At 41.1% G+C, this 23,797-nt stretch overlaps 1 protein-coding gene across 2 annotated transcripts in view; it reads right to left on the reverse strand.

Moving 5' to 3' along the window:
* Window positions 1–11,563: 11,563 nt before the first annotated feature.
* The window catches only part of SNX9 (sorting nexin 9), a 63,211-nt gene continuing 50,977 nt past the window's right edge, over window positions 11,564–23,797 (reverse strand). For both annotated transcript variants that reach the window (XM_075087854.1, XM_075087855.1), the window contains exons 14-18: window positions 18,805–18,881; window positions 17,789–17,878; window positions 16,256–16,370; window positions 14,760–14,851; window positions 11,564–13,603 (exon numbers count right to left, since the gene is read on the reverse strand). In XM_075087854.1, coding sequence (XP_074943955.1) covers window positions 13,556–13,603; window positions 14,760–14,851; window positions 16,256–16,370; window positions 17,789–17,878; window positions 18,805–18,881 — 422 coding nt within the window. In that variant the 3' untranslated portion in view covers window positions 11,564–13,555. The remainder of the gene's footprint in view (window positions 13,604–14,759; window positions 14,852–16,255; window positions 16,371–17,788; window positions 17,879–18,804; window positions 18,882–23,797) is intronic.

Consider the following 23,797-nt stretch of genomic DNA (forward strand, 5'->3'; position numbering starts at 1 on the left):
TACGGTTGTAGCATTTTCTAATAGGATTTTGTTAGATAAGCACATGTTCTGTGTCCACAGAAATGCATATATAAAAGCAATGGAGACTGGTATTTTAAAGTAGCCTCACATTCCAGTTCTGTTTTTTTCTTGCACATATAACCCAAAGCTAAAGCGAAACTAAAGTTTTTTTGTGAACAGAAGTGAATGTTGGACACAACCTGTCCATGTAAAGGTTTCAGATTTACTCAAGTATTTGAACAAAAAAAGGGGTAATAGAAGAGGGTGTTCTATTTGGAGAGCACCACTTCAATACAATCAAATCGTGACATCAATAGATTTTTAGAAGCTAAGTGCTTACCTTGAGAAGCATGAATTTGTAACAAAAGCACATGAAGTCACTGCTTTCCAAAAGAAAAAAGTAACTAACTTTGGAGAATACAAGGGGCAAAAGTCAATTGTTACTCTTTGACTCTTATTTCATCTTGTATAAATTAATATATTATCAGCATTTTATTTTTTTCATACTTTTTTTCAGATAGACCCCATAGGTCTTTAAAAACTGCTTTAAACACAGTGTGTGGCAGCAGCAATCTGTGCCAGTAGTCTGGTGGAACACAACAGCTATCTAGCAGCCAGTACCGCCACCCTGCAACTACTGAGAAAAGGAGCTCTCTCTCTCTGTGACGAATAGGCTGATTTCTCCCAAATCTTAAATATAATCCAGAAACCCAGTTCTCATACATAAGTTCCATGGGAAACATTCCCTAGATGTAAGGTTCAGGGTTTATTTGCTGCATCTTTCTTAGGATACAGAATTTCCAGCTACTGCCTTTGATAACGGACTACTGGTTGTACGCCAGCTACTAACCCACGTAGAAAAAAGCCATGTATTCAGTCACCCTCTCAAAGCAACCCAAACAGCCTTGCATGCATAGATTTGCTCTTCTATTATCGCATGTCAACATTCTTTCCATTTTAGTTGTTTCTAGTTTTTAAATTGAAGTTAGGCCTGTTTAATTTCATTTTATAAACAGATACTTTGTGGTATTACGTCTCCTCATGCTTTAGAAAGCCCTGTCCATTGATTCTGAGATTTAGGAGGCGTTTCAGACCAAAGAGCAAGGGGAGCAAGAGGCACTGTAGTAACACATTTGCATTAAGGAAGGAGAACATATTAGTTTACCTGGAAGACTGAAGGTTTTTTGTATGTTTTTTTTTAAACTGTTTTTTTGTAAATTTTGAAAAATCTTGTAAAAATGGCACTGGGCGATAAATCTTAGGTGTTCTGTTCCTTCTCAGCAGCTTTATGACAAGATGACTTAGACTGAATAGTTTGAAAAGACAGTGAATATGAACTAGTTGACATCAGAATAGTTAATGGAATTCCTTAGTACAACACCAGGCACGAACTGGAGAATGGTAAATTAAAACTGAAACAGTAAAATAGAGCAAACCGGATAAGGTGTCAAGCTATTTCACAGCCCCATAAATTATATGAATTTATATGGTGAATGCAGAGTGAATAACATATGTTTTTCTTGAAAGGAAAGGAGGACTATAGAACGAGGTGTTACATCTGTCAGTACTGCTGTAAAGGAGTAGCTGATGAAATAGCACAGAGTGCTTCAATGAGGGGAACAGACCAGAAAAAGAGAAGGATTGAGGAAATGCAATGGTCTGAAGTTATTTGAACAACCATTTTGGTATGTTACATTATTCTTAACGCACCAATTAAAATCCACAGACTGTGCGTATGTACAAGTGAACATAGGTAGGCTTTCATTCTGCTTGCTAATCAGTATTTGTTTTTTGACAATTTGATGTGTTTATTTAGGTGTTCCATTCTGTGCCACTAAAATAAGAGTTTACATTGCTTTTACAAAAAGAATTGCCTGTAGTTCTAACTTGTGCCATGTCCATTACTAACATATAAACCACTGAGGGAGTTTGAGGTTGGTTCCCACCCCAGGTGCAGGTGGTTTAGATTTCACTGTGCCTGTAGCCATCATGTGACCCCTGCAAGCCTGGGGACTGGTCATGGCACACACAGCAAAAATGATTAGGCCATATAGTGAGCAGGCTAGTGTAGGGCTCCCTGGCCCTGCTGATTCGAAGTTGCAGGAATTAGAGCTAAACTCATTTGTGGGCGACTGTCCTGGCTACTGTCCCTTTTTTGCTCCAAATTTGTGGGTGTGGAAGGGCCTCGAAAATTATCAGGGTGGAAAGGGGGTGAGAAACCATCTTTCCCTGTAGTCTGCACTCTATTCCTAGGACATTTCCTCACTTTTGGTACCAGCCACTGTTACAGGTAACCCAGTAGTACTAGTGACCTGGGCAGGCTGGTGTGCCTGGCAAGGGGTGAGCACAGAGCAAAGGCATGCCAAGTAATCTCAGCAGTTTGGTAAAGCAGGGGGCGGGGTGGAAAGGCTGCGTGCTGTGGGTGTGGCTGGAAAAGCTCAGCAAAGCTGTGGGTTTGGGGGGAAGCCAGCTCCTGGGGTGTGAGGGGCAGGGGTGGCTGGGGTGTGACACCAATGTTCATGTCTTCCCCTCTGAGCCACAGGCCAAAGGTAGCCATCCTACTTCTGTCCCAGGCGCCCAGTCCACTATCGTTCACTTCACGCAGTAACATTTTGCTGCTGTTTTCATTAACTACTGCGCTAGCTCTTCGGGTTGCCTTTCTTGCTGCGCTCATCACCAACTTTATTTTCTGTTCCTTACACTGCCATTACCCTCCCTCTTCTTTGTCCCTACCCCTCCCTCCTCCCTGCTTTGTTCTCTGATGCTTTTTGCCCAACTGGTCCCTTAATCATTAGTTTTTGTTATTAGTGATCCTGATGCACAGGGAGAGTTACTGCTTGGTTATGCCTGCAATTGCTTTATGTGTCTTTTGAAAAGATGGGTGCAATGACAGCTATCCTGTGCTGTTTTTACAGAGTAGCTATCTTGAATAATATTCCCAGCATATTTTGGTAGGAGTTCAGCTGAATTCTCTCTTTACTCCTTCCAGAAATTTGAACTAGACTTTGGTCCTAGAGATTTACTGCAAACTGCATGTAAGGGCCAGAAATGGTGCAGATCTTTTCCACGTGGAAATGCTGATGCACAGAGTTTATAGCCTGCCAGAATAAAAGCAGAGATGCTCTGCGAGCTTAAAAATGCCTCTTAGAAGACAGAGTAACTAAAATCAGTTTAATCCTAGAAGCTGCTGCTCAGAAGGCTGCCCTGATACGGGAGCAGAAGTCTTGGATGGGCCAGGAGGCAACATATTGCAGAGAAACCATTATAAAATGACTACTGTTAAGCAACCTCCTGCCTTAAGAGACAGATATATGCATGTTGACTAGAGTTATTAGATTAATATTTTTTATGATCATCTGCACTTGAACTGTTGCCTAGTGCTGGTCGTTGAGTTTAACTTTTTGGTGGCTGGACTGCCACAGGAGAAAACTGTAAGGTATCCTCAGGCAGATTTCTAGGGCTGTTTACTCACTGTGCAGAAACCAGCTACACTCACACCCTCATCAGCTGTCTAGCAAAGCCTCTTGCAAGGCACAGAGCAGAACCAATACGCTTTGTAAGATCTTAGCTGGCTCTGCACAGGGCCAAGCCGAGGTGTCACTGCACCCTGGGATCGAGGGGGAGTGGACAGTGGTGGTGCACATCTGTCTTGTCTCTTTCCATGCTGTAGAAGAGTTTATCACTAGACCTGGGTGCCACACACACACCTGGAGCCAGCTGGGGTTCAGCAGTAGACCTGAGCTGATTACTGCTCTCTGGCTCCACAGCAGTGAGAAGCAGCCCAGGGACTACGCACAGCTCTGCAGTGCTGTCTGCGCAGCTGCAGGTGTCTGTGCAACCTCCCTTGCAACCACCCAATACAGCATTTACTTGTTGGTTAGTTGGGTTGTGGGTTTTTTCCGTGACACACAATCCCCTTCAGGAAGGGCTGTTTTACTTTGCTATTAAAAAATGGATTAAGGCTGCTAGTCATTTTTATTAGATACTAATGCTGAATAATTACAGCATAAACCTAGCAGCTCAGTATAGCAGTCTTTGGATAGCAACCTCCTCTTACTGACTGTGAGTTTGGTTTAAATTTTGGAACACTTTCATAAACACTTGCATTGTGGTTTTGTTTGTTGTGTGTTTTTTTTGTTGTTGTTTCCTTCTTGCCAAGTGTTAAAACTGTGTTTATAAGCAGCAGATAGACTGACACTAGTTCTTACCCCAGTAAAGTTTATCTCTGGCCAAGAAAGCATAAACATGCTCATACTAGGGAAGAAGTGTTCTGTACCTACCTCCTTCCCAAAGTTTTGTCTTGGGGGGGAAGAAAGAAAAAGTTCTTGCAGTAAGTTTGGTAGGTACGATTTGGAACCAGCCAGAAAAGTGTCACTACTTAAACAGGGAAGACAAACGATGAGTTTCCTGACTTCTCAACTTTCTTTGCAGGCGTAACGAGTCCTGAGCCGTGCAGTCCCAGTAGTGCAGACAGATGGGAACCTTCTGGGGCAGTGGCAAACTCAGCAGCTCTATCCTAACAGCAAGCAGCCTGTTGTATATTTTGCAACTATATTGCAACTGATGCTATGTTTAACGTTTCAATTATTTTCCAGCTGTTGAGTTTTTAACCAAAATCTTTACTGAGCTTAAAAATACTAGTCAACTGGTCAGAAAGTAGTCAACAATTAGAAAACCGTCCCTCATCCCTGTATGGCCCTCGTTTTTGAGGCACCTTCCCCTTTGGCAACAGCACAACTTGGTGAATCATTGCATTATTGGATGCACCGAATCTGACAAGATCTGGTGTCTGGCTTGGAAATAATTTTATTAAAAATAATAAAATAAATATAAAAAGATAACGTTGGATAAACAGTGGTGCTCTGTTGTGTTGGGCTTCTGAAGGTCTGTGTTTCCAGCGTGTCACTGGAAATTACAGTAGCAGGGTTAAAAAAGAAAAAAAAAAGATGGGATTCTCACATAAACATTTTAAGGGGCTTTAAGAAATGCCAGTAGGTATTTCGTATTCCTAGTGAGAGCTGGTAGATCGTAAGGGCATCCTAGCCAAAGCCCTCCAGGTAGTTTTACAGAATGGCAAGAACATACTAGCAGTGATGCCCTAGCAGGAGAGATGCAGGGTCTCAGAGATGCCAACAAAGGGAATACAGTCCTCCCACCTTCTCGGCATGTGACAATCCACTTCTCCTTCAGTTTCCCTATCAGTGAGATACAGAGAGAATACTCATACATCCTGGTACAGCTCTTTCACAGCAAAAGGTAAATACTTGTTTGTCTGTCCATCCTTGCACCAACATTTCCTGCAAAGAAGCCTATTGGAAAAATCATTTACATTCAGAGCACGTTAATTTACTGAACCCACACATGTAGAAACTCTGGTTCTGGAGATCTCATCTGGTGCTTGCTTTCACACTGCTCCAGTCTTTCCTGGTTCAGGGCAGACATTGTTTGTGGGCTCAAGTAAGTCGGAAGAAACACTGTGAGACACACCGAAACATAAGAGCAAAGCACACTCCCTTGCCCAGGCATCCCCGGGCAGCTGTGTTTCAGTCCCAGGGCATTGACCTGCTTTTGTTTAGATAACGTGCAGTGATATTCCTCCCCTAAGCTCAGTGCCCCGTTTACAGACACAGCCTTTCTGTCAGGCACCCATTCTTATAAATGGGACTGCACAGCCCACCGACTCCACAATACCAGCTTCAGGGCCAGCTTTCACTGACCCTATCAGCTTAAGCTCATCCTTTCTAGGTAGTCCAGCACAGAGGCATTTTCCTATAAGACATATGGTTGAAAGTGCATAAGGGTTCCAAATGTAGTTATTTCTGGCAGGGACCCAACAGCTAAACAAAATTAACTTCACCACCACCCCTTCTCTCATTGCTTCTAACCTTTGGCCAAATCTTTTCAGGAAACCTGACAGGGAATTCAAAACCCTGAAGGTGACCTTTAGCTTTATCTTTTCCTCTCCAGAGTCACACACTTCCTCTGCCTTTCCAAGCTCTTCAGGCAATGCTCTTCCACTGCCTCAGCCAAGCCTTCTCCAAGCTGGCCAATGACAAATGCTCTCTTCTGTTTCCCTGGCTCCTCCCTTCCCCTTTATCAATTCTGTTAGATGGTCAAAGAACGTGCCTGGCTACCCACCCACTTGGCAGATCAGTTTTCTCAGTTTGACACCTTTCTTGGCAGGCTTGTCGGCCCATGGGCACTGGCTCAGCATTCTTAACAAGCACAAACACTGCATGTTCCTATGTACGTGTATACATACATATCACTTGTTCCCTATTTCTCACTCTGGGTGCCTGTGTTTGGGTACAGGCTAATAACTAAGGTCAAATAACTAACATAAAATTCAAATGAAACCAAACCACTAATACTTTTTTTTTTTTTAAGTCTCCACAACCTTTTTATATTGTCTGTTGTTCATATACTCCTTTTATTTGTCATTATTCTGCTGGGATTATCCCTAACAAACCTCTTGGAGCTAGCAATTTAATTGCACCTTTAAAATTCTACTCTATTATATATATTTTAGGAAAACCAGCTCTTGGAGTAACAGCTCATCATTTTAATTGTTTGTCTGGGGAAAGACATGCCAAAAGATAAGAGGTACCAGTGAAGGGTAACAATTTTAGATTTGTAGCTACTAATTGCAACAGAAGACAATGTGAATTAAAAGTGACCTTGAATTGATAAACATGCTAAGACAAAATAAGTTTATTAGCAAATAATTTTTAAAAAGTGAGTAGTCTTCAAAGATGCTAGGTATAAGAGGAAAACTAAGGGAAGCAAGAGCCTGCTCTTAACAGAAAAGAGTAAGTATATACACCTGCTGCTTCAGCCCTGACAGAAAAGTATGACTTACAAAAACGTATTTTAACAGGAGCATACAGCCACAGGCCAGAATAAGGGAAGTGCTTAGTAAACAGGAGATGGCTGGGTTCAGATTGACAGGACTGGTTCAAAGAAACTAATCAAGGCTATCACAAAGCAAATAGTTGTTAACTCTGTAGATGCCAAGAACCTAGAGGTCAGAAAGTTCAGCAGAAAGGCAGTAGGCATACTAGCAGGAGTCTGAAGGCAGGCAAAAAAAATTATGGTAGTTTAAAAAAGCACGACTAATTAGGAAAGATTAAAAGGCCCAGAAGATTAAAAATAGGCAAACACAGAATCCCAGGTTGGAAGGGACCTCAGGGATCATCTAGTCCAACCTTTCTAGGAAGAGCACAGTCTAGACAAGATGGCCCAGCACCCTGTCTAGCTGACTCTTGAAGGCATCCAATGTGGCCAAGCCGACCACTTCCCTGGGGAGATTATTCCAATGGTTGACTGTCCTCACTGTGAAAAATTTTCCTCTCATGTCCAATCGGAATGTCCCCAAGAGCAACTTGTGTCCGTTCCCCCTTGTCCTCTCCATGTGACTCCATGTAAAAAGGGAGTCTCCATCTTCTTTGTAGCTGCCCCTGAAGTACTGGTACATGGGGATGAGATCCCCTCTGAGCCTCCTTTTCTCAAGGCTGAACAAACCCAGCTCTCCCAGCCTATCCTCGTATGGCAGCTTCCCAGTCCTTTGATCACCTTGGTGCCCCTTCTCTAGCCCCCCTACAGCCTTCCCACATCTTTTTTGTATAGCGGGGACCAGAACTGTACCCAGTACTACAGGTGTGGCCTAACAAGCGCTGAGTAGAGCGGGATAATGACTTCTTTCTCTCTGCTGGTGGTGCCCTTTTTGATGCAACCCAGCATCCTGTTGGCCTTCTTGGCTGCAGCAGCACACTGTTCACTCATGTTGAGCTTCCTGTCCACCAAGACCCCCAGGTCCCTTTCCACAGAGCTGCTCTCCAGCCAGGTGGATCCCACTCTGTGCTGCACTCCCAGATTATGTTTTCCCAGGTGCAAGAGCTTACACTTGTCCATGTTGAACTTCACAAGGTTCTTGCTGGCCCACTCTTCCAGCCTCTCCAGCTCTCCCTGCAGAGCAGCTCTCCCTTCGGGAGTGTCTACTTCCCCACTCAATTTGGTGTCATCCGCAAACTTCATCAGGCTGCACTTGATCCCGTTATCCAGATCACGTATAAAGATGTTGAATAACATTGGGCCCAACATCGATCCCTGGGGAACTCCACTTGTGACAGGTTGCCGCTTGGAAAAGGAGATATTTACCACCACCCTTTGGGTGCGGCCTGTCAGCCAGTTCCCCACCCACTGCACACACCACTTGTCTAGGCCATAACGCATTAATTTCACCAGGAGGAGACTGTGGGGGACTGTATCAAATCAAAGGCCTTGGAGAAGTCCAGGTAGACAATGTCCACCGCCTGCCCCATGTCAACCAGCCAAGTCACTTTGTCATAGAAGGCCACCAGGTTTGTCAAGCACAATCTGCCCTTAGTGAAGCCATGTTGACTTTTCCCAATCATGTGCTTCATTTGACTTGTGATGGCCCCCCAGAGGATTCGTTCCGTAACTTTCCCAGGGATTGAAGTAAGGCTGATGGGCCTATAGTTACTCAGATCCTCCCTTGAGCCCTTCTTGTAGATAGGGGTAACATTTGCCTTCCCCCAGTCCTCTGGGACAGCCCCCGTTCTCCACGACTTTTTGAAGATTATGGAGAGCGGACTTGCGATGATGTCAGCCAGCTCTCTCAACACCCTCGGGCGGATGGCATCAGGGCCCATTGATTTGTGGGGTTCAAGCTCCTGTAGTAATTCACGTACTAACTCTTCCTTCACTGATGGTGGGTCGGTATTTGGATCAACCGGCAATTTTGTTCCCAAAGCCTGGGACCCGGCAGTGCTGGTAAAGACAGAGGTGAAGAAGGTGTTGAGGACCTCTGCCTTTTCAGCATCGTTGGTGATTGACTCTCCTTTCCCGTTTAACAGTGGACCTATGTTTTCCTTCTTTTTCTGCTTATGGCTGACATACCTGAAGAAACCTTTCTTGTTATTTTTTACATCTACAGCCAATTTCAATTCAAGTTGTGCTTTTGCTTTTCTAACTGCATCTCTGCATGCTCTGGCAATGCCCTTGTAGCTCTCAAAGGATAATCCTCTATTTTGCCTTTATAAAACAAGGAAATTATGTCAGGTTTAAATTCAGTATCCCAAAGATGCTGGCTTGTGTCAAAGAACCCAAAGTCACAACTGATATGCAAAGAGCCATGGGGGGGGGTGGAAGGCAAAAACCAGCTAATCCAAGTTTGTTGAGGAGAATCTGTGTAAATAGTCAAATATTCTCCTTTGACTGGAACAGCGGAATTAAAAACAGCGGAAAGAGATGCAAACAGAAGGGTTTTAGAAATAATTTTGACAAATTTTTCCCGTTCAAATCTCAGAACAAATTCAAGAGGATGTATTCTAAATATGATGACTACTAGGTAGGCATAAAATTAGTTGAAAACTTACACTAAGACTCTATTAAGTTATTGGAATAGAACATAAGTTTACTAAAACTAAAAAAAACCTCCATGACCCCAACTAGGTCTGGTTGCAAATACAGATGGAACTGAGTATTATAAATCGAAAATGTAGTTGGGAATTATATTTCATCTGTGACAGATGCACAAAGCTCTCGGTATAGTATTTGACCACCACTGTATGGAACTTACACAGCCAGGCAGCACGGCCCATCTTGCCCTGCTGTGTTAATACCGTCAACTGATGAGCTGGCAGCGTGACTCTGTTGGAAGGGTGAGAATTACAACCCTCATTCTGGTATGCATTAACACGAGTGGCGTGAACAAAAGAGATCAGTTTTATGCACCCACGGAAGAAAGGTGATACACTTTTAACGCAAGGAAAGAATTATTAATCCAGCACAGTTTATGTTAAAAAGGTTGCTGAAGGTATACGGTAAGACCTCTAGTACATAAAAACTATTAGATATGTTGGTTCACAAAAGCTCATGCTTAGAGGTAGCATTTTATATACATAAAATTTACAGAAGTCATGATGCAAGGGAAGGCTTTTTTAAGCAATAACATGCAGATTTACTGTAAAAGGGCTATGCTGGCATGTTGTAGAATCTCCAGGATACCAAGAAAATATGTATTTGTGACTCTGATGTCCTTTAAAACAGTATGGGTATAACTGATATTGCCACACTATAGATAGCCAGTTGGCATGTCTCTAATTCTATGACGTTTTGTTAGGGATTCTTTAGACAGAAGAAAAGGGTTTTTTTTTTTCTGCCCAAATGGTTACCTCTTCTGTTCTGTGTTTGTTTGTTATTATATCACTTATTAGTGTTAACTTTTATCAGAAGAGTTATAGAAAAATACGGGAAGTACATGGAGTGGAAAAAACAACTGACCGAAGACCCCCCTTCTCCTGGTGCACGCTCACACATCTCAGTGTGAAGCACTAAGAGGGGCAGAAGCAGCAGTAGCAGGATGCCTGCCCGGTGAGTGCTTTGCTTCCTGGGGATGGCTGCACGCCACGAGGCTGTAAAGCACTTTTGGCCAGTCCAGACTGCCAGAGTGTCTGGTGTATGTCAAACTGACACACCGCACAAGAGATGTGTCTCTTTCTTTACAAGGCTGTTAGTCTGAATTATTCTGCTGCACTAAACAAGGCTAATTTTGGTAGCAGTAGAATTGATGTATATTATTTAATCAGAATTTACAGAATAAGATGTATGTTATGGTAATATTTTCTCAAGTACTTTGTCATAGAAAACAGAAATTTGTTAGTAATGTAAAGATTTCAGGCCTCATTATAGCATTGAAGAATACTCTAATTGCAGCAGGCAGTACTATTCCAAAAGCATACTACGGATTGCAACAACAAAGTCTGCTGCTGCAGTCTAATAACTGCAGACAAGAAGTACAGGTAGCATTCCCTTTCGTATAGCTACATTTTTATTGTTAAAGAACAAATTTAGTATTTTAGCAGTGACAGAATAAGAAATTAAAAAGTGAAACCCAACAGCTAGGGCATTTGGCATCTTTCACAGTCACTGGGGTAATGCCAGTGTTTGGCTATACCTCAACCTCAAAGAAAAACATACACCAGGAAATGGTATTAAGGCTTTTTGATACTCCAGAGATCAATTACTAAGCTATAACAAATGAAATTCTGGAGGGCACTGCTCAAGCCTTACTCTGATTTGTTATTCTTGCTTTATGACTGCATCTTCAGTGTGAAGATTTTCTGTTGCTCCCAACTCCCCCAACCTAACTGTGCCACTATTCACGTCCCATTTAAAACCCAAACAGCAAAGACAATCTAATTTTCATTCTGGGTCAACACCATGCTGACACAAAGCCAGGAATACACAGTAGCACTGTGCTCCACTACTTATTTGCAGTCAGGAGGGTTCCATCAACCATGAGCTGGCCTGACCTGAATAATGAAAGCTTACAACACACGTGTAGCCTTTGCTGGTTTGCCGTCACTAGCACTATTATACCCTTCAGTTGCGATGCCTGCTTTATGGAAGACGCATGGATGCTTTCTCATTCCTCAGCTGGCCAGTGTCTGTAGGCTGATGAAAAGCTATAAGGAGGATTTGCCTCATACTGCATCACCCTGTTAAAAAGCAATGTGATGATTTCAAAGAAAAAAATAAGTCTTGTGGATATACATAAATATTTATTATCAGTTTAACTTCATTTTACTAGAAGTCTTTAAACAGTTTCTTTTTTTGCCGAAAAGTTGCATCTCTGATACAGTTGATATTGTCATAGCTCCCCTGCACTTGGAATAAACAGCTTACACTTATTATCTATTCAAGATAAAAAACCTTCAACTTCAGTGCATATGGAGCTATTTAAAGACTGGTAAAATGACCCCCTTTCCCCCTCCCAAAATAAGAGTCTGTTACAAAGAGATTCCATTACCAAAAAGTGAATATACAAATGCTAAAAAAATGCTGGCTTGAAAAAGTGATTTCAGAATTTACTGTACACATTGTAACAATTTATTATATAAGCTGCTTCTACATGCAAGCAGATCTTACATTTGGTGTAAAACATTTATACACATTCTTTACAATTTGTACATATTTAAATGGCTGTATCAAACAACACCGCACTATGGAATTTTGGAAGCGAACAACTAAAATTGGGAGGAGAAAAAGACAAGGTTTATAAAACGTGAACAAAACCCGTGACACTGAAAAGCATCTAGACTTAGGCCTAGTCTGGTTTGGTTTCAGGTTATGCAGGCAGACCCATATTTTCCTTCTAGCACACAAAAGTAACACCAATGCAAAACAGAGAATAAGGCAACTATTCAACCAGCAGACTGTACCCGTCACTTAGAATGGCTTATTGGTAAAATGCCTTTTTAAATTTTTTCTTTTTTGCTATAAATGTTTATGTTCTAGGCACAATTTAGCAAAAACTGCATTTTGGCTTTCCTGCTTGCTTATGGCGTCAAACGGATTACTGTAGTTGGTGCCCATTGTGAACAGGGTTGGTGGTGGCTTTTTGCTTTGAAAAGCCCAGGCCTCAAATGGTATTTCAGTAGTAAGAAAGAGGACACTGGGCCACCTGGTAAGAGATGATGATCAAAGCACAGAGTTTGTGTGATAGCTGGTGATGTTATTCAGTACTTTTGTCACCTTTTAGTTTGCATGAGAAGGTAACAAAAAGTAAACCCAAGCCAACAGCATACCATACTACTTACTACGTGAAGACCTGAGCTGAGTGGGAATTTGGGGACTTCTGCTAGCTTGGGTTAGATGTGGCAGCGTCCCCTCTGCTGGAACACCTGAAAAAAACTCTGAGGGGTAAAAGGGAGCACAGCACTGAGGAACACCAGTGCCTTATGGCATAACATCGGAGGGTGTCAAAGTGCCGGTAGGGAAAACTGTTTTCCACACCTTCCTGAATGGCTCTTTCCTTGTTTGTACTTTGTCTTTTTACACAGTGCATAGCAAGAAAGAAAGAGCCTGACATAAGCTCTGAGGTGTTGTGCCGCAAGTGCAAGGTCTAGTCAGAAGGAAAAGAAGAATGGGAAGAATGAACAATATTTACCAGAAGTCATAAGGGAAGCAGTATGCCATGGCTGCGTATGGGAAGCAAAACTTGGAACAAAAGTTTTCATTCAGGAGATTATCATGAACATGTACCAGAAACATACACAAGTATAATTGCTCCTGGCTACTGAATCGCTAGAGAGCTGAATTGAATAGGATGACTATTAAAGTCATTTTCTCAAGCTTGTCTGCTTTCCCACTTTAAAAAGATATAAATTTGTAACTCTGATGTTAAGAGTTTTTGGAAGAACATCTGATAGACACAAGCCTGCGTGATGCCCACGGCAACATATCAGTTTGATAATTTACATATCTAGATAATGCTGTCAGTTTAGGTGGTTTTATTTAAATAATGTTACAAATGGCATAGCATTCAAAATAGGAGAACCATCTCTTATGATTTAGGCTGATAAAGTAAAATTTTAAATAATTTTTTTTTCTACAACTGATTTTTGCTGTTGTTGCAGTTTTTTTGGTGAGTTCTTTTGGCTGGCAAAGGCTAACAAGTTTTTATTGCCATTACCCCCAAATCAGAAAAGCACTTCGGAGTTGTTCTTCGTTGTTGACCACTCTTTATTCTCTACATCACAGGAAAGCGGCTGAGTGCCTGCCTCAGCTTCTGTGCAATCTGAAAGAAAGAAACAAAACATATTAAATGTGTAGTCACTTTATACAATGCAGGAATAAGATTGCAAGCTAAGAAATTAAGCAAAGTGTTCCCTCATTTTCTGCAGAACTGCAGTCTTTACTGCAGATTTTGTGTATGTAGAACTCTCAAAGCATTCCATTATAAAGATTTTTCTTCTCATATATACACCTTCTGCCTCGTTCATTCTGTGCTTTCACCGCTCACGTTGTCTTGGAGAAAGTATTGTAGGCAGGGCTGTCCTCCTGCCTATTTTGTTCTCTACCACTGCACAATGCAGGAGGGCTACAGGAACAAACCCAGATTTTTCATTAAATCCGTTTACCTGCTGAAACAAGGCCTCACATCAGAACAGAGCTCCTGTGCTCTCCCCACAGGTCTCTCGGTAGCTAGCACCCCACATGTGAACATGGATCTACTCCCTGTACTTGGGGAGAGAGGATTGGCACAAGGAGACTGGTGAGGCTGCAGCCAGAAACTGGGATAGGCTGTGCAAGAGCCTGAAAGAAGGTAAGGAGAAATTATGCCTAACCCCATCAGGTGTGTCAGAGAAACTGAGCAAGGTGGCCTGATGGGGGATCTGAAGTTCTCATCCACTGAAGGTACCTCAGAAGTCCCACTAGCACCTTTTATTGCTGTGAAGGGCAACTGGTTGCTTATATTACTCCTTTAAGCGACAGAAGTCAGGTTCCAGCACACTCAAACTTACATTTTGCCAGCATATCACATTAGAAATTTCCCTCCTATGGGAGGGAAATTTCATTCAGATGGCTTATAGTTGTGTTCAGTGTGGCAGGTCTGTCTCACTGCATATCACAGAACTAAAGTTCTTTGTAACCTTAGTACTGGCTTGGGGGGGGGGGGGGGGGAATCAAGCTGTCAACAATAATGTTTCTCAACACTGGTTTTTAGGTTTAATGTTATATAGTCATGTACATAGGAACAGTATCTGAAGGAAAACATTATTTTAAGTCATTCTTTGTTCTTTCATTTAATATGTACAATTCTTCAAGTATCTGCTCTCTGGGAGAGGCTCATACAAACATACAAAAAGATGATTAAGTACTGTGAGTATGTCTTATAAAAAGTAGCAGCACAGTGTGTGCCAGGAAAATGGCGCTGAAATACTACATCTTACCGTTTCATAAAACTGTGCCTGCTGCTCCAGATACAGACGAATGACACTGTTGTAGTCATAAATCCGGTTACTGTGGAAGTGATTCATCTCAGCTGCAATTAGACCCAGGAGGCAAATTATTTAAGAGAAGCATTCATAATTAGCAATAGTTTCGCTCAGTTCAGGTTAGTTACTGTGCAACAAGCTCAGTGTCCAGCCCTGCCAGCACAGTTACTGTTCTCCTGCTTCCACAGCCTGTTTTGCCTGCAGCGCTCAAGTTATGATGGAGCTGTTCGTAAAATTGGTAGGGTGTCAATTACTGCTGAAATACAGACGCTTCCTGGATAAAGCCAGGTTCTTGTTACAATACTCAGGTGTACAAAGATTTGATAAAGAATACAAGCAGGATTTTCTCCTTCTGAGGTAACTGCTCTCCTGAAGTGTTTCAACAGAATTTGGCTAGGACACTCAGATTTCCAAGGGTATAGATAAAGTCATAAGCCACAGCTGTGAAAAAAAAGATACAACTAGTAGTGTTTGACCCATTGTTGATTGAGCCTGTTTCAGTAGAAACCTGAGAAGCAGCATTACTGAATCCATAACACCTTTCACCACTTCCCGCATTTCTTGTTATATCACAGCTTACAGCTGAAATAAGAAGTTAAATGTATTTTGAGATACTAAAAGAGCAAGAAGAAATATTCTAGACTGTAAAAGTCATCTGAGAGGTCTCGTCCATGACTACCACTTACACAGCACAGTCCTCTTGCATCACTGTGACCAAGGAGGAGGGGGTGGGGATTTTTCTTGCTTGTTTTTAAAGATCAGTTTTGTGTACTGCTCTGAATTTGTCCTGTAAAATACTGAGTACTCTTGGCTTTAAGTCAGCTAAAAAAGATGCAGCTCCCTCAGCAGCAATGAGAAGTCCCACTGAAGTCAGTAACAGGATGCACTTAAGGGCTTGATATCCCGCAGGACTCAGCCCCAGCTTCTCACTTCCCCCGTTTTTCAAGTGCAGCATGCTACATCTCATATTTACATCATCTCCAACCAAAAGTGGAAAAAGTTCATTCAAAGAACATCCAGGAAATAAAATCTTATCCAGAAGAACATGAACCTCAGCTGGATTGTGTCTGACTAAACCATGAGTCGGAAGACACTTCTGCACATGATGAAATGCTGCTTCCTGCACCAGGACCCATGCTGCTTCTTTGAGATACTATCACTTCAAAAGGAAAGAATCAGGGTGGTTGGTTTTCAGTTTTTTGTTTGTTTGGTTTTTTTTTTAATTGCATTTCCAAAACAGTTCTCTTCTGCAATAGCAATATGAGATTTGAAAGAAAACAATGGACAAAATAACTGCCAATTTAGGAAAATCTAAGCAAAAAAATCACCCAGCCACACCTAGCTCTTACTGTCATTTCTGCTAGAACAAAGACTCTCTTTCAAAGTTTGATACTTAAGATATGACCTTCAGGGGTCTATAAAATTGCCATTTAGCCCCAAATTTGGTTTACCTTGTAGTGCATAAGCCATGGTGCTCACACGTTTCACCATGTTCTGTTTGTCTTGTGGCGTTATTTTACTGGTTGCAACTAATTTATCACTTTCCTTCACTCTTTCTATTGCTCCCTGTAGAAACCAAATACAGAAAGATTAAAAGAATAGATTAGAAGAGCAGTCAACTTAAAGGTCTTTATAGTTACCTAAAATGCCACTGGCTGCTTTTTGAGCTTGCATACACGCACAGTGACTGATTCTGCCTTCCCACATTTTCACCCAACATTTGTTATTTCACTCTATTGCTTTTAAGAGTCCCAACAGCTTGAAAAAAGTGACTTCAAACCCAGGCATGAACACAGTCACTAGGAAGCTGAGTTTGGTAAAGGCAGTAATACACAAGGATATATACAGAAAGCACAAAAGGACCAAGTTTCCTAATACAGGTGGCCAACACAACAGACATCCAAAAGCCTCAAACACTCAAACGCCTGTAGAATCTCATTTGCACATTATACAAGATGAGACAACAAACTACTTTCCAAGAGACTACGGCTCACTGAAATTTTTAACTTAACTCAGGAAAATCCTTGTGTCACATAAACAACAAACATAAAACGAAATGCCTCCCCCTTTGCAATGTATTTGTGCCAAACAACATTCATGAGAATCTATTTACAAGTCTCTTGGCAGTAGGCTTCTGTTTTGAGTTTTAAAAACATTTCTTCTCCTTTTTATGGTATTTTTCCCCAAGGATTCTGTGGGATGAGGGACCATAAGTTGTCCTGAAGAATACACAAATCCGATACGCTTTTATCTTTCTTACTCTCAGAAGTATGTTGTTGTTTTATACATTTAACACTTGAAGTGATAAAAAAAATACTTGTGTACTTGTTTAATACTTCAAAATCTTTAGTTTCCCAAAATATGTTACAGCAGGCACATGAACATAAGAAAACTCTAGGACCAAGAAAAAAAGCAGAATATCCAAAACTAGACACAATGGCTAAATTTATTTTTTTATTATTTGGTGGCTTTCCTATTACAGAAAACAAAGTGGTGTTTTTTTGTTCCCGGTTGGTTTCTCTCCCGCACCCCCCCTTCTCTGTTTTTTTGATATTAAAGAAACTTCCAGGCAGGACATGATTATTTATCAATATATCAGTAAGCTAGCCATGTATGCGTGCACAGTTTTCCCTACAACACTGGTATGGTTTAGTATCAGCCACCATGTAAGACTCAAATACTATGAATTTGCACTACTGCTGTTTACCACACTGGGACATGAAGCTGGCCTGAAGAAAATCATGAAGCTTCTAGTGCTCTACTAGAGCACAGTCATGATATTCTCAATATCAAGAGAAGTTCTGGCTCCCCTCCCCTCTATGTATTTTTTTATTTTCAAAATCAGCGTGCCAGTTTCACAGAAACTTTCTGTGCTCTGGAAGCAGGGGCCAGGCTGCTGCACAAATGCAGTGCACCATGCCACCACTTTTGTCGCTGTAGAACTTCATACTGCCCAACCCTTAAAAGGAAGGCCCTTCACATACCTTATGAGCTCCTATGATGTCAGGGAAGCAACCAAGAAATCCCTTATATTCATGATTTGTTTCCATCAAAAAGTGAAGATCTTTCTTTGGCTAATAAACAAAGTGTAAGCATTAGTAAAAGTATCTGCGGCATATTAACATCACAGAAAAGAATCTATGATGCCAAAAATGGGTGAGGGGGAAAAAAAGGGAAGAATAGAAAGAAAAACTAACCCAAAATTTAATTGTTTCTTGCAAGTTTTTAATATTTTAAAAGGTCCTTATTAAAATATAAGTTCTTTAGAGTAAGGCACTGAGCACCAGTGAGCAGATGCTTCTGTTCTTTGTTTTACTCAGCACTAGCTTATGAAGTGAGGGGTTTTGCCTCAAGTTTTCACTGGAGTTACCGGTCCTAGCAATAGCACTATTAAGCAACAATCTCATTACATATCTGTATATGTACATGCACAGGTGCGTCTCCTTATTTGCTGACTTGGAAACTGTTTCAAGAACTTCCAGACTCAACCTTGAGATCAAGAAGATCTGTATTTCGGAGACTTTAAGCTTAATATACTAAACATCAATTTATGACTTGAATGCTGACACCAATCAGAATTTATTTAAGCTAGATTTTTTCTGAAGCAGGCAATGGCATGTCAAGACAATGAAACGCAGAGGGAAGGTGAAACCGTATCTTTGATTAAATCTTTCTTCTGTATTGGTAATGAAGGCAGCTCACTGACATCAGAAAACACACACATTTAAAGAGGAATTAGTAATTTTTGTATTTTAGAAACCAGAATCTGATCTTCCTGATCCAACAGAAATACCCTCCTGTCACATTCCCCCCCCCCCAGCTGATGCATAGTAGAAAAGATGATGAAGGTGCATTTAAAAGTATTAATAGTAATTTCATTTAACTGGTCTGCAGCACTAGCAGTTATGTTCTAACAGGGGAAAAAAAAAGGAAAGTCGAAGTGCTCCAAACAGGTGATGTGTTTGTACACACTACACCAACGCATTCATACGACTCCTACCTGATCTGCTACTAGAGTGGCGATTTCTTCATAGGTTTTTCCTGCTTCTGTTATTGCTCCATTGAGATCAGATTCTCCTAAAAGTAAACATCAGTGTTCAAGTTACAGTATGTCAATTACAGTAAGAAACTTGCCTTGATTCAAGGCAAAGGTCTAAAATAGCTTATTTTACAATAATAAATGCCTAGTCATCATTTTATGACTAGCAGTAATAAAGAAGTTGGAAAAATATTAGTAGTTTTTATGCCATTAAAGAACAAAAACTCTGAAGATCTGAAACTCTGAAAATTAATGTTAAAGGGACCATGCAAACACTGTTCTACCACAGGACTAGCACTATTCACTTCCACATTTCATAATTAGATATAGCTGAAATACACAGGTATGCCCCTACATGGGGCAACAGAAAGCCAACCAGAACGGGAGGGAGGGGAGAATGAAGGTGACACTAGAAGAGAGACTAACAAAGCTGAAGAGACACCTGCTGTTCCAGTCTTTAATGATTTTCATACCTTATAAGCAGTAAGTTTTCCACGATGCCCTATGGAGCAGTGATGCTAGCCCTAAGCTCTCCAACAGTGCTGGACCATGACTGTTAGAAGGTCAGAGAAGCAGAAGGAGGCCCAGCTAACTTTTTTCCTTGCCAACAAGATTTCTGACCCGTTAGGGAACTCTTGGAAAATATTGTCAAGCTCTGTAAGAATCACTGCTTTTGAGAGCGAGTTTCTAACCTTCATCATCATATGAAATAGATCAAAGGGCCCCACAAACCATACTTAAAAATACAGACATCACCACAAATACTAAGCTAGACAACACCACAAATGCTCATAACACTGTATCACTAGCAGGTCATAGGTACATGGGTCAAAGATGGAAACAAGCCTTACATTCTTGGGTTTCTCATGCCACTTCACCTTCCCAAGACACCACAGGTTTTTTCCATCCTTGTTAGCTTGTCCAAAGCATGTAGTCAACAGTACGAAAAGCAAATTGAGGTAGAAAAAGGGGAAGGTATAACTTACAGATATCAAATAGTAGTTATATAAAAAATTATTTTTCTCATCTTTTCAGACATGTCTTGATATTAGGCAGCAGTTAGTCTTCTATGAACATTTTGTTTTTATTCTATAGATGTTAATCAGTGACTTAATTGAAAATTACCAAACACTGATTTCATTAATGATTAATTTGAACACTGAAGTACCTTCTTTTACTACAACATATGGACTAATCTATGTTAGAGATTTATTAGATAGGATCCCTTCATTTTAGCATGTCCTAAAGGAAACAAGGTAATGACTGAATGTTACTTTTGTTCTATCAGTCAGTTCTTACTTTCTATTAGACTGGTTTCATGAAGCCAAAAGCTTTAAGGGAAAGTTACTGATCCTAAGGAAGAGTAAGTCCAGCAACACAAACACTGCTAAAGAAATAGGATTTTTTTTTTTCCTCTTATTTGAGCCTGTCTGGATAAAATAAACAACATGAAATCCCACTGAAAGATCTAAGAGGTACATAATTCAGAAGATATCTTTACATTTTTTTTAAATTGTTTTACAACAATCAGGGAGATTAGTTATGTTATTTCAAAATTCCCCACATCTGCTCAGAAGTAATCTTGAGTAACCTTGAAGTAACTGCTGCTTAGGCAACGGACTCCCAGATTTTGGGACAAAACATCATGTGGCTTTAATTAGAGTTTAGATGTTGCTGTTCATTTCATAACGCCATAGAACACAATGACTTTTCCTATCTAAGCAAAAAGAAAGAGGAAGAGTATGTATACTTGAGTAGAAAGAGAAAATCCTCCCCTTCTCTGCAGAACTCACTCAAAGGACCTTCATAGGTTGGAGCTTCAAAGAATCTAGACAAACCCTCCCAACACTGATCCTCTCTCACTGGGGGCGGCAGGGCACAAAGCCAGCTTGTTGAAGGCACAGAGTGCATTAAGAGTTTCTACTACTAGCGGAGGCATTCACACTCCTCCAAAAGTAGGGCTAAGGGATGGCATATTTAAAAGTTGTTCCAGACAGTGGATCCCAACAATAGGCAGTCACAGAAGCGGTAGAAGAGTATCTACAGCTCCTCACACTGCATCCTTTTCTTCTACAACCTCTTTTTCAGGTAGCAGCAGGGCAGCCTTAGAGTCAGACTTCATCTCTCACCTGCTGCACCCTCCAAGTTGTAATACACATTGTCAGCAATGTCATGCCATGCTCAGTCGGTCACCCCCTACACCAGGCCACCCTGTCAGAGATGCCCCACGCAACCCACATGCTCGTCCATCAGAGTAACTTGAATTCCAGCAGCAGATTGCTCCCCATCACTGTTGTCAGCACAGGTTTTGGTCAGAATTTTGTTACTTGGACAGGGCCAAGCTGCTAGCTAGCAGCCTCAGCTTCTGAACCAACACGAAGCTGGGAATGGGCTGCTTAACTCAAACTGCAAAAGCTGAGCTGGGTCCCAGTGTAAGGATATACCAGGATGTCAGGGGTTCTTTAATCAATGGAAGAGCAGAAAGTCCCACATGCTGCTGACATTTACAACAAAATTAGGGCAGGGTGCATTACATATAAACCCTCTCTGTTTCCAGTGGGGCTAAAAGCGTTGACTAAAGGTAGTTGTAGAAAGACCAGTTAAGACGGCCAGTAATATTCTACACATATTTAACCCAACCACAAAGAGAAACTGGCATTTTAATTGACTTACAGGCCTGCATGCTGTCATAGGGAGATGAAGGAATATGTAAAACTATAAGGAGTCTTGGAGATGTTTAGCAGAGCATCTCTTAGCAGCTCAACTGCTTGGTAAATTCCAGTAATTATCTCCTCTGAGGGAATACACCAACCATAATTGAGGGAACTAATATTCTGTAAGGCTTGATTAGGGCAGCAGAATTTCTTTTGTCAAGAAATATTTTTGGTTTGTTTTCTTTTCTTTCAAAGCATGTTTTATCCAGGAGCAGGAAAAAGATCAAGTTCAATGTACTAGGCAACCACTTGTAGCAAGGTTTTTTTTTGACAAGTACACCTCAGACTGATAATGTTCAGCACACAAGAAGGTTGGAAAGCGAGATGTGTCTGATTCCTAGCTGGCAAGAGAGTGGAACTTGCGTGTAACTGCCTAACAAAATTCCTGAGGGGCGATGTAGGATTAGGAGATCTTACTAGGGTTGAATGATATACCTCAACCATTCACATTTTCTTAACATAGGAGAAAAGACTCGCCTGGATTTGGCGCTGCTGAAGAGAGGCCATGCTATTTAAGGCTGTGTTAACCTAAGAGCATCGTATGATGTGATAGGCAACATAGTGCCAGGCTGCAGGACACTTCCAGACATATTCTGGAACTGCCCAATATGCATTTTTGGACCAGGTTCATACTTTCAAAGCACGTGTTCTTAAGGCCACTTGGACAGTACATAGGCCTATGACCAAGTTAAATGAGAACCTCTCACTGTGTCCTTAATAGTTTTAAGGGTACTTTTGCCTCTGCAAATACTGGGGACAGATTCCTAATATGCACTGTGGCTGGCAGCTAATTGATAAGACTCATTCTGCAGCATAAGAAGAAGAGCTTGAGTGAGTCAGATTAACAAGTGCATCTTCCCTGGTTCAATCTTAAACATTTTAGGCTAGAATCAGAAGAGAAGGCAGTAGACATTCACCATATAATAAGGCTTTGCAGAACAAGCAGGCAGTGAAAGTAGTAAGGACATTACATACATCCCATCCTAACTGTACAAATAAACCAACCAACAGTGTATTCAGTATGTCAGAAGTCAGCTACCAGTAGCTGGAAACATTCGTGTCATCAAATTAGTCATGGCAATCTTCAGCAGCCCTATATGCTTAAAACTTCCAGAACTCAAGTATTTAAAAAAAAAAAAAAAAAAAAAGAGATTCAGCTCCCAGCAGAAACTGAACTGAGTGCCTTTTAGTATGGCTGAAGGACCATTCCTCTTTACTGATAGTCCAGAAAAAACATACCGCATACTCAGCCTAGCTAGTACTTCTTCATTTGAAGGAATAGGTCCAGCACCTTCTTTTAATTACTAAGATCAGGAAAGTTGCATCCTATCAGTTTAAATCCAGGTGCTCACATCTCTTGCACAGAGTCTGCTTAATCCACAGGCCCGTACCTGAGACAACCATCAAATGAAATTGTACACCAACACCAGGTAGGACAGCATGAGGGCAGCAGTAACGAAGACATTTAAAGCAACACTTGCACTGCACTTATTCTCTCTTCCTGGGAACTCAAATTAAAAAGCAAAGAATCCCACATATTAGTAATTCTGAAAAATACACTGGTGTACCAGTTATTAAAAAGAGCAAAATATATGTAATCAGAACAAAGGCATCAGTGGGCACGGCATTTTCCTCAGCAAAATACTAGAGTACAACCAGGTACAACTGGGCAAACAGCAAAGAGAAACATCCTTGCCTTGTTCCCAAGCATCACGGGATCTATTTTTTCATACCATTTGTAGATATTGGAAATTAAATGGAAGCTTTCCTTCGCAAGGTTAATCTGCAACTTACATCCTAGCTTTAAGGCATATTGTTTTCCCTTTACCCTGGCGAAAAGTCATGTGTTATAGTTCAAACAATTTTCAGTCCTTTCTCAAGAATTCTTGCTACAGATCTTATCTGGCTGGGATTTACAGTTTTCTAACCCATGCTAAGAATACGTAACTATGCAAATACCCTACATGGTTCTCACATCCAAAAGTAACGTTTTAGGCAATGCGCTATGCTCCAATTCCAGCTAAGCAATCGTCCTGTTGAAGGGCAGGACAAAGATGAGAACAAATTAGAGGGAATATGCCTATTTCCAATGTTTCCAGGAGCAGAGAACCTGAGGTTCAGAAGTGGTTGCATTTTAATACATGGTTCATAGGGCAAAAACCTTTAAGAGTACAAAGCAAGGGATAAATCAGTAGTCAGAGTAAGTACTGGTCACCTAAAAGTCCTAAGATGGAGATGCT

This window comes from Phalacrocorax aristotelis, chromosome 3 (assembly GCF_949628215.1).
Source record: "Phalacrocorax aristotelis chromosome 3, bGulAri2.1, whole genome shotgun sequence".
NCBI lineage: Eukaryota > Metazoa > Chordata > Aves > Suliformes > Phalacrocoracidae > Phalacrocorax > Phalacrocorax aristotelis.